Source organism: Ictalurus furcatus, chromosome 4 (assembly GCF_023375685.1).
Source record: "Ictalurus furcatus strain D&B chromosome 4, Billie_1.0, whole genome shotgun sequence".
Lineage (NCBI taxonomy): Eukaryota > Metazoa > Chordata > Actinopteri > Siluriformes > Ictaluridae > Ictalurus > Ictalurus furcatus.
Window position 1 is genome coordinate 23,633,046 of NC_071258.1, and position 12,059 is coordinate 23,645,104.

The following is a 12,059-nucleotide window of genomic DNA, read 5'->3' on the forward strand; positions in this document are numbered from 1 at the left end:
ATGATCAAAGGAACCACAAACACAAACACCAGGGTCGCATTCAAACTGCAAACACAAGACTGTTGTGTTAAATAGTACTTGTTTGGAAACTCTTGAGAAAAAAACATATTAATGGCCACATGGCCAATACAATAATAATCCATATGAGCAACATTTAATGCTTCATTAATGTTTTATGCAATATAAACCTATCAGTCAAAAACAGATATAAACAGAAAGAGCAAAATGTTAAAATTATAAATTGTGGTAGGCTTTTTGTAACCAACCATTTTTAGTTTATTTATTTAATTTTTTTAAAGGCACATTTTAACCTTTGCCCTCCCAGTTTGGTAGCTATCAACTAGCAGGTGGGAAGTGGATTGAATAATTAGTGAAAATAAATAAAATAATAATAGTCATGTAAAATTCAGCCTGTTCATGATGAAAAAAAGGAAAGATTTTAGCAAGTAAGAAAAATCTTGAATATTGGCAAATTATTAATGATTATTAATAATTTGAAATAAACTATTTCTCTTTAATAGATTGTTTTAAATAAATATTAAATTATTAAACATGTTCCTAGATTTTTTTTGTATTCATTTCAAGCTAGAAGAGGCCAAATTGAATGCCAACAGAATAAGACGAATTTCAGCATGTAATTACTAAGTATGTCTAGAAATAGAATTAATTGTCCTATTTTTTGTTTTATTATAATCTCATAATGAGAAATATTAGATAAATGTACCTTTATTCAAGACACAGTATCTTCACTTGCTTAGGTATAATTTTTTGCAGTGTTGTGTTTAAACAACTCACCCTGCCTTTAGCGCTTCAGCTCCTGTTTACCATTACAAACAACTTGTAACAAATTAACGGATTACTATTTCTAATGTTGGATTCTGACTGTGAGAATTTTTATGAGAGCTGCAAATCTAATGTAACCAAGAATTTCACACTAGCAAGTAACAAGTCACTTGTGTCACTTTGGCTTCAGCTTGTAGTTTGGGCATGCAATGTCCAGCATGTTTTTTTGTTTTTTTTGGTGCTGCTGTTGTTTTTTTTTTGTTTTTTTTTTAGCTCTTATGGTAGTAGTCACAATGTAAATGCTTCTAAGGTTAACTGGACAAAACATGAATCAAATAATATGCTAATCAGTGTGAAAATTGGCTGGCTGATTTACATGCTTAGCGCATGTTATTTGCTAGGCTTCATATTAGCTTTATTAAACCAAGCAAACTAACTGTGCTAGCTATGTACACTCACCAGAAGCAGCAATGATCTGCTACTTTTTTTTCCAAACTTTATTTTTCTTCTACATGTCTCTATACCCATTTAATGAGAGTCCACAGGTGACAGGATAAGATAAAACTACAGTTATAAGCACACCTTTCTATAGGGCTTTTTACACAGAGTTTAACCCCGGGTTATTGTTGTTCTAAATGCCCCTTTTAATCCCGGGTAGATGTACGTATCACACTTGTAATTTAGAAGCAGGGTTAGCACCACTTTTAACTAGGGTTGCACCAAAGTGAAAATTCTTGGCCGAAGCCGAATATAATGAAAAACTTGGACGAAAGCCGAAGGCTGAATACCGAACACGTTTTTTTTTGTGTTTTTTCCATTTATTTTACCATTTTTTTCACCATTGCATAAATTAAATAGTCAAAATGTGCTTTTCACTATTTTGTCTTGCTTTTCAAAGAAAAAAATAAATTACAAAAACTACAATTTCAAAATATTTATTTAACACTGAACATTTTTTTTTTCATTCCAGCAGGCATAGGCTACCAACAAGGCACAATATAACTTTAAATAAATAAATGAGTAAAATAAAAATATTTATATGTGGTCATCTTTGAGCCCCCCTTGAATAGCCTATGTTAGGCCTATAACTGACTGCTGAAAGAATGGAACACTCTGAAGCCTACAACTAAAAAGTGCATTAAAAGGTGTATTGACAAGAGTGCAAAAAATGGTTCTATTCGTTTATATACGGTTGATTATGTTGGGGATATATACCGCTCGCGTCCCTGTACACCTCGCGGAGTATTATAGTAGATATAGTATAGTTAGATACGTTGTTAATGTTATGGTCCTTGATAGATTTAGTTAGTTTAAACTATAGATCAGTTCATTTAGTCCCCGCTGGTTTCTCCGCTCCCAGTCCATAGTACTAGTTCATGTTTCTTGTTTTGCGTTTTGACCCTGTTTTCTGTGACCGCGACTTTGATTCCTGGTTTTCCTCCGTTTATGCCTGTTTGCCGATCGCCCGACCCTTTGCCTGTCTTGACTACGCTTTTTGGATTACGATTTGGATTTGTCTGCCTGCCCTTAAATAAATACGTCTTTACCTGCTTCCGTACTCTTCTCCCTTATGTCTCGCGACGTGATAGAATACTCCGGAACAGAAACCAAACAAACGCACGTCCACGCACGTTTACTGTCCACAGTAAACATCCGAAGAGCACGTAGCTCGTGCACGTAGCTTGTGCATGCGCGCACCCCCTCATCGAGGTCGTGACATTTGCGCGTCTCACTCTGGTTGCTAGGCTATTTTGACACGTCATCAAACATGTCATTGTTCAGTCAAATTTATTCGGCTTTTTCACTTATTCGGCCAAACACCGAAAATGCTTTTTTTCGCTATTTTTGGCCGAATAATTTCGGTTGCCGAACATTCGGTGCATCCCTACTTTTAAACCCTGCTTTGAAGCAGGGTTAGCATTGCTTTTGAGGCTTTTGCCTCATATCACATGCTTTGTACTGTACATTCACAGAAACCCTGCATGTTGTGTAAACAGTAGTTGCTGCGTTTGAGGGGGAAAAATAAAAAAAATAATGAGAAATGGTGACAGAAAAAATGTCAATTGGAGATAATTTGATCTGTGTTTTCTTTAGGTTGTCTTTTTGTCTCTGTTTTCTTGCCTTTGTGCATCTCAGAGGCTTAAACCCGCCAAGGAGGATTTACGTGTCAAAATTTTTTCTCACTAATGTGAAAGCATGAGACAAGCTGTTATTTAAACCCATCAGCACTCTATTTATCCAATCATGGTTGTTGACACCGCAAATATGCAAATAAGAACGTTGACCAAGGGTTAAGGAATGTACAGTGTGAAACGTCAGATTATGAATACTCAAGATTAATTGTTAACCTTGGGTAAAGTATGAGCATTGTTGAATATGAAAGAAGATAACTCAGGATTCCGTTTATCCGGGGTTTAGAGTGACCCAGGGGGAACTATTTAAAGTGTGAAAAGCCCTTGTGTGGATCCGCCGGTCTGCAGCTGGATGTTTAAAGTCTCATGCAGCAACATTCAAAAGAAATCAACAGAAATAGTTTTAGTTTTTAATTCACAAAATGTTTAAAAAATAGAACAACAAAAAACTGCTATAAAAATGCTAATCGTATATAACTGGTGCTCAAATATTGCTAAAAGCCAGTCGATAGCCTCTTTCGCATAACATATTAATTTCATAGTTCATATGAATTCATTGTCATGAAGCAACGCCTACAGTCACATAGCATGTGTTGATGCATCATGGCAAAAACAAAGATGTTATCATTAACAGAGTTTTTTTTTTTAAGAACACAAACAACGATAATGAGAAAACTAACAATGAAAACGACAATGAAAAAGGCAAGTGTCCAAGAGAGTGAGCGGCAGCAGTTTGGTTGACCATTCCCACAACTGGAAGTGATAATGCTACCCTGATTGTGGAAGGAGATGCTAGTGGAGTAGAGCATGGCAAGTTCCAGAAGGACTGAACCAGTAGTTGGCTACTTTGAATATCATACCAATAATAATAATAATAATAAAATAATAATAAACAACTTTATTTTATATAGTGCCTTTAAAAAGGCCTCTCAAGGTGATTTACATAGGAAAAGAAAATAGAAACAGGAGTACATAGCATAAAACAAAGTATTTAAGCATGCTTCAAGAACAGTTAATCCCGAGTGGAGTGCGAGCGGGGTTTCTAAAAAATGAATCTCAATTGTAGCTCACTGCGTTATAACAGTATAAGTAATGCTATTTTTTTTTTACATCTAGATCACTTCTAATGTTTAAGGTTTTGTGTTCATAAGGTAGAAAGAAAAATGTATTTTTAAAATGTATTTTTAACACTTTTTTTTCTTACGTGTTTGGTGGTGGTGGCGGAAAGGCTGATTTTCCGCTGCACCCTGGGATTTTGCAGGATAAACTCTGAGCAATTTAATGAGCTTGTGTGTGGGTGAGTTATGTAGGTGGATTGGCCTATAAAAGGCTTAAGGGCTGTATTCACATAAACACACAGAGTATTAGGGTTAGGGAGCCTGATAAGCAGGTTAGAGTTTACTTACACAATGTCTGTGAGAATGAAATGAGTTGTTGGTGTTCATATGTTTTATTGTCTATTATATGCCAACTTGGTGTTTCTTCTAATAAAATCTTTAGAATTTGGTTACACTACTTTATAAATGATATAGTATAGCTCCAGTGGTGTCCATTACTGCTTCTCTGATTACAACCCTGCTCATGTGTATGGACAGTGATTTCATTTCAGTGTGACATAACTACAACACACTGATGAAAGTAAAATTCAGTGAGGAATTACATTCATTTCTGATCGTCTGTATTTCTTTCTTTAAAAATCCCCTGCTCTTCCCCTGCTGAAGAGACAATTCAATATAAGAGTAATCCAGTGAAGGTTTTGCTTTTCAGTGTGGCACATTTTCCACATGTCACAAATAAAAGTACTTTTCTATAGTTCACGAGATCTTCAGAATGGTAAAATAATAATAATAAAAAAACTTGGGTGCCGTCTGCTACAACCTATTACAGACAATTTTGTAATTATGTCAGGAGAATCGCTGTATATTTCTTCTGAAAACTATCCTCTTCTGAAAACGGGTCCTCCAAAAAAAAAAATAGAGGAAATGTTTTACAGGCTACAATGCATAATTTATGTTTTAGTAGAATAATAGTCAATATACTACATCTCTGTCCCAAACCATACTTCCATACCAAATAGTATGTTATAGACAGTAGGCCTGCATCACTTCTTCTTGTAAATAACATATTTGGTCTTGCCATACTGTATAGTATGACACTATGACACACTATACAAACTAAAGGGTGTATTTTATGGCTGGCCTCAGACAACAGTCAGGTAAATTGCATTTTTTAATGGAATTTTACAAGAAACATGAAAACTGTACTATTGAAAGAAACTGATCTGTTATATTTGCTAATTTATTTTTGACACCTCAGAATTTTAGCTGCATCAAAAATATAAGGCAATACAATGAACAAATCACCGTGAAATTCAAAAGGTCACAAATACAGTGCATTGTGTTACACACGGATGATACACAACCATACAATCACAAACAAACATAAAGACACTTTAGATCTCTATGACGCTCAAGTTCATTCATCAAAGATATCACCTAATAACATTCAAATAAATGTGCTTTCATAACCGGTTTCAAATAAACTCTACTTGAAACTCTTGTGTTTACTGAATCAGTGTCCGTATCTCAGATAGCAAATCTTTTACAGAGTCAAAATATTGTGCCTAAATGGTTTGTATATTGCATTTGTGTAACGGCTAGAAAATTAGATATAAAAATATATATAAAAAAACAAAACAATTTACAGCCATAACAGATAAAAACTATAGTGTCTATAAAATAATCCAACAAAATAGGATATAGTTAATAGCTAATTGAGTCAGGATTTTTGCTAGTGTATGTGTATGTGTGTGTGTGTGTGGTTAAGCAGGTATGCAGTAGTTCGGTCTGCGTGACGTGATGAATCCCCTCAGACACACACATCTATACGAACCTTCTGTGTTTACACACCGTGCATTTATACACTCTGGAAAGGTTGGGTCCTCACACTCATCCACATCTGCAGGGGAGGGGAGTGACACATAAAACACACACACACACACACAATTTAACAATTTAAATTTTTTTTTTTGTTGTTAATATTTTTGGTACTTTTGTGTTTTGGTCATTTTGTTTATTTTACTTATGGTTGATTCTTTCCTATTCTTACTTTTGTTATTTCACATTTTACTTAATAAAGGGCCAAAATTTTTATTAAGGGCAGTTTCCAGTTTATACAACAAACTCAGTGTATATAAAATGTATTATTCATAATAATAATAATAATAATAATAATAATAATAATAATAAAATAAATAAACAGAATCAGAATTTACAATCATAGCAGGATATTGTCACACATCCCACAGGTCTGTTATAAATAAGGACAGTGTTACCTAGACAGGTCATAGAGGCGATATCGAGCTGATATCCATCATAACAGTCACAGGTGTATCCTTCACCTACACGAACACAGCGGCCATTTTCACAGCCCTGCAGTATACCACACTCATCCTCTGGCAGACCAGCGAATGACTCGTACCGCCCTGAAAAAAACACACACACACACACACACACACACACACACACGCACACCAGAACACCCATCAAGACATTGCTTATTATGTGCATGTAGAGCTTGGAACCCTATTATTTTTGTTAGGATTTTTCTTTTTATTATTATTTTTCTCCACTAAAACTGATCATGCAGATTAAATCATAGGAGGTGCACACATGAAACATGGTCTCTCCCGCTAATCAGGCAAGACAGATGGGCCCGAGTGGTGTAATGATGGTGCTATCGCAAAGTGATTTACGATTTGGCCCATATCTCATGAACCATAAGTCCTATATTGAAATTTCTTCATTCCACTTATTCACTGGATTCTCCCAACAACAAAGCCTCAAGAACCATTTATCTCTGCCCACTTCGATTTTTAGCTCATTTGCATAATATCCAAAACCTATTTTTGCAAATTAGTCCTAGGATTTTACAAATACTAATCAGGAGAGTGTGTCCCCCAATAACAATCAAAAACATACTGTTGAGATAAACAGTATGGCTGCTGCATGCTAATAAACGCTAGCAATGAAAGGGTGTAACTCATGTATGGTTGCACGTATTTGCATGAAAATTGAAGGACAGGATTCTGAGGATGACTGTGAAACGGGGTGTGCTCATACACAGGGGAAGGAGCTAACTTCAGATAAGTGGTTAACTGATGATGAACTGTTCATAACTAAATAAATAAAAATGTGGCCAGTCAGTGTTCAGCAGGCATTTGACAGGGTTATCACTGACCTATCGCCACAAAACCTGAATGGTGGGTTCCTCTAGGGACCCATTCGTAACTGCTACAATCTCACTCAAATTGGCCACTGAGGGGCAATATTCATCCTTTTGCACATGAAAACAAGCATATCTCTTGTGAAACAAGGTGTACTGATTTGATTCCTCACAACATAAAAATCTGCCTTTGTGACCATTTGGGAGAAACAATTAATACAAGAATAACTGAAAAAAGTAAATAAAGAATCATGAATAACAATATCTTATAGCACTTCTTGCAGCACCTAATAAATGTGTAGCAATTTGGGAAAAACTTGTCTGTTGTTGCTGTGGCTGAATTTAGGAAAACAGCCAAAAATTTATTTCTCTGCCAATAATATACTTTGACATCATATTAAGACAACATATATATATTTTACAAAAACAATGTGGGATTTTTTATTTAGGCTATTTTCTAATGCTGCCTTGGCACCTGCTTACAACCTAGTGTGATTTTCTCATGAAAAGAATGTCATGATTTTAACAAGCTGTTGGATAGCTAGATCACTGACATTATTTATGAGTGCTCTCTTGCAAGGTGCGCTATCAGTTTGTGTTACAACCCTTGTGAAAACCGACAGCCTGCTCTAATTCCTAGAAGTCTGCGATAAAAGCAAGTCAAATATAATATAATATAATATAATATAATATAATATATGATATAAAATATAATAAAATATGACTATAGCATATAGAGTTATTAGTATTTTTAAAAATATTAAAATAGGTCAGTGAGGTAACATGGAAATAGAAGTATCAAACCATAATAATTAAAAAAGTTGTAGTGTTTGCATATATTCTTATTGCTAATAAAATTATTTAAAATGTGTTTTTATTGTGCTTTTTTTATTATGAAATGTCTTCTTAAATGTTAATATTAAGTAAATTGACTATTATTTAAAACAAATAAAACATAAATAAAAATAATTTTAGTACATTTAATTTTAAACTAATACATTAAATAAGATTAAAAAAAAACTTATATAAATGCTTTCTGTGTGTACACACTTTCATAGACTCTCTGTGGTCTTTCACTTCCTGGTCTTCTGTCAGTGAAGGGTGGGAAAGGAGCGGGGCCTCTCCATGACTCCTGATCTTCAGCACCTTCAGTGAGGGGGGTGTGGGTAAAGCGTGAGCCGTAGAATCGTCCAGTACGAGGATATGATGCAAATGGAGGAGCAGCAGCTGGGTCATAATCTTCCTCCTCATAGTAACGCCTGGAGCTGGATCAATAAGAATATATTTATGCTGTTGTGTCAACGTTCATTTCAATAAGTGACATTATTATTATTATTATTATTAGTAGTAGTAGTACACAGCAAAATTACCAGTGTTCATTTAACACCCACAGTGTTGAATTCACACCCTACAGTGTTTATATAAGTCCATTGGACTCATATAAACACTCTGGGTGTTAATTCAACACTAGGGATTTTTCTGTGTAGTAGTAGTAGTAGTAGTAGTAGTAATAGGAGTAATATGAGTAATAGTAATGTCCAGTAATAGTAGTAGTGGCCAGTAATACTACTTTGAATTTCAATAGAACTGAATACAAAGACTGCTTGCCTACCTGAGTCCTGCACTGTAGTCACTGTAATCAGACGAGGGTATGTCTGGGTAAATGGGGGCACTGTACGGTGTTCTGTAACCCCCTCCTCCACCTGGCAGTGAGGCAAAACGCTCTGCATACCGAGGAGAGTTTGGAGGAGGACCGAAAGTGCTGCACAGTGTCTCATATTGCTCTGATAAAATAAAAACAATACATCTCAAAATCCAATTCACACACACATATGCATATGTGTGTGTGTGTGTGTGTGTGTGTGTGTGTGTTTACCCTGGTCTCTCTGGGGACACAGAGCACACTGAAGCCCCCATGCTTCACCATATAAACAGCAACACTCCATAAATGTCACTTGAATCCCTCGCAAAACACTCTGACACACCAGATCAGCTGTTACATGCTGCCAACAGAATGAGACGTTCTCATCTAGAGAGAAAGAGAAAAATTGAGAGCAGACAGCATTAATATAGAAGTAAAAAAATAAGTTGAAAAAGTGGGTGGCACAGTGGTGCAGAGGTTAATATTGCCAGCTCACAGCTCCAGGGTTCTGGTTTCGATCCTGAGCTCAGTCAGGGACTAAGAGTACTATCAGTCTAAAATCCCTATTGTGAGGTTAGTATAGTATGAAAAAAAACCACAAGACCAGGATAAATGTTATTTTTTTTTAACAAAGTGCTAATTTAAGTACTTCATGAAGAGGTAGGTCTTTACTGTTGTTTGAAGACAGCCAGTGACTCAGGGAAAGTTCATTTAACCGCCAAGGTGTCACAACAGAGAACAGCCTTGCTTTAAGGTAGGTCGGCGCTGGTCCGTTTTTTGCTTTGTAGGTGAGCATTAGTGTTTTAAATGAGTGTTTTAAAGCTGACGAGGTCTAATGGCGTGTAGAGGCAGACCTACCAGAGGCAAGTTGCAGCAGTCCAATCTCAAAATGACAAGGGACTGAAGAAGCACCTGAGTGGCCTCACCTCCCAACAACTTGCCTGAAGGTTGGTCCTAGGCCTGAAAACTGTACATGTATGCTTGGTGCCCTGTGATGGACTAGTGTCCCTCTCAGGGTGCATTCCAGCTTGCGCCCAGTATTCCCAAGATCCACCCTGGATCAGCCCTTAAAATAAAGTGGTTACTGAAGATGAATGAACAAATGAATGAAGTTTAAAGTGCTTTAAAGATGGATTAGAACAGATTCAGATACAAATAGAAAATATACAATAAACTGCACTGATTTGCTATAAAAAAATGATAAACATATGCTTTTTGCTAAGTGCAATCTGCTGGCACAGATTCTCTGGATGGTATGCCGATTCACAGCAGAGTATCTATCTCTCTCTCTCACACACACACCCACCCACACACACACACACCCACCCACACACACACACACACACACACACACACACACACACACACACACACACACACACATACATACTTGCTCATTCGCACTTAGAGACAATTTAGAGTAGACGATCTATCTCTCTCTATCGCCATGTTACAGAGGTTCAAGGAAACTGGACTACCTAAAGGAAATGGACTTGTACATGGGAAGAACTTACAAAAGTGCTAGTCACTAAGAAGAGAATCCTGCAAAAACTCCTCAGCAAGACTGCTCACCCACTGCTTTACACACTATGCAGTCTCAGAAGTACTTTCAGCAAGAGATGCAGACCACCAAAGAGCAATACTGGTTGCCACAGGAGATCTTTACTCACTGTACCAAACAGACTGTACAACTTCTCACCTGTCTACAACTATTTCTTACCAAATATACTCATTATTATTTGTTCACTGTTATTTGTATTGTCTTGAGCAAATTGGCATGTTTTATTTCAGAACTGCCCTAAAGCCCCCCCCCCCCCCCACACACACACTACATTTATGCATTTTTATTATGTCCAAATTTTCAGAACTGTAACAGTCACAACATGTAATAATACTAAAGTGGTAATATTCCCTAATTGGTTTAAGAATGTGTTAGTATGTCTAACCCTAATATTTACTAACTAGCTGTTTTATACTTCCCACCATTTTAATCTCCTCAAAGGTAATATTACTAAATGTGCCCTAAGTTCCAATACTCCCAAAATTTGCTAACTGAAAAAAAAACTGTAAATGTTTTTAAACTTAACATGCCCAGCATGTTTATATTCTCAAACTTAACAGTTTTACAACCTTTTAAATATTTTAGCAAATGTGTCTTTCATTGAAATAAAAAGAGCAAAATGAACAGGGAGCAAGATTTTTTGGGTTGGTAATTAGTGTTATTAACCTTTTTGTAACTTTTTGTACTGTTAATATGGTGAACAGAATAGTATAGTTTTATTATAGCTTTATTATACTAGTTTTATTCTTATATGAATCATATAAATGAATATCAACATGTCTTACCCACAGTGAGGTCTGAATTGTTGACACAGGAGCGCTGTGTGTCATCCAGCACTAGAGGCGGCTCACAAGTGCAGTAATATGAACCGAGTGTGTTCACACACAGACCACCCGGACACATATCCCTACTCTCACACTCATCATTATCTACAAACAAAGAGACACATTCAATAATATTATTCAAATTATTCATATTCATATTATTACTATAGAAATTATTGAAGGAACTACCTTCTGATCATAAACTTTAAAAAGAGTGACAGGTGACAACAAAACAAAACAGGTGACAGAAAAGTGTAAGTGTAAGCCTAGATTAGTGTAAGAACTATAAGATTAAATGTGAAATTCCAGTTTGGTCACTAGTAGGGGAGACACTAAGAAAAAGAACGAGACCAAATTAAAAGTCTAATGATCCTCTACATTAAAAATTCATAAAAGCTAAGGGTAGAGGACTCTATGTGTGAATGTGCTAGCAGAAAATGTCAGTTTGGTTGGACATTGTCCAGGTTATTTATTTGTTGCTATTGTTGTGGTTATAAATGAATGCACATAAATTTATGTTGATGTGATCCTGTGCTAACAAATTATTACCTCAGTATTGCATTGTTCTATCAGGCATTTTGGATGAAAATGAGTTAATCACATAAACTTCATCACTGAGGGAACACTTTATTGTTCTGTGGTGTTATTAATTCTATTTTGCAAAGTTTTGGGTGTAATATTAAAAAAAATAATAATAATTCTATCTCCAAACTCACAAATAAACTTGGTTTTATGAGGATCTATCTGCCAGACCATCATCATACAGGATGAATGAAACATAGATGGCCTTGGCCAATCAATATCCACATTCTATTTACAGTTTGAAATAAAAGAATAGACTTAAAACCTCAGTAAGGTGAGCTGGAGGAGAAAGAAACTTTTAACTGTTCTAT

General features: G+C 35.7%; 1 protein-coding gene across 2 annotated transcripts in view; it reads right to left on the reverse strand.

The window, feature by feature from the left end:
- Positions 1 to 5,126: 5,126 nt before the first annotated feature.
- The window catches only part of LOC128606878 (latent-transforming growth factor beta-binding protein 4), an 87,441-nt gene continuing 80,508 nt past the window's right edge, over positions 5,127 to 12,059 (reverse strand). For both annotated transcript variants that reach the window (XM_053623389.1, XM_053623388.1), the window contains 6 exons: positions 11,128 to 11,271; positions 9,016 to 9,168; positions 8,752 to 8,923; positions 8,190 to 8,404; positions 6,250 to 6,399; positions 5,127 to 5,873 (listed from right to left, as the gene is read on the reverse strand). In XM_053623389.1, the coding sequence (XP_053479364.1) occupies positions 5,737 to 5,873; positions 6,250 to 6,399; positions 8,190 to 8,404; positions 8,752 to 8,923; positions 9,016 to 9,168; positions 11,128 to 11,271 (971 nt within the window). In that variant the 3' untranslated portion in view covers positions 5,127 to 5,736. The remainder of the gene's footprint in view (positions 5,874 to 6,249; positions 6,400 to 8,189; positions 8,405 to 8,751; positions 8,924 to 9,015; positions 9,169 to 11,127; positions 11,272 to 12,059) is intronic.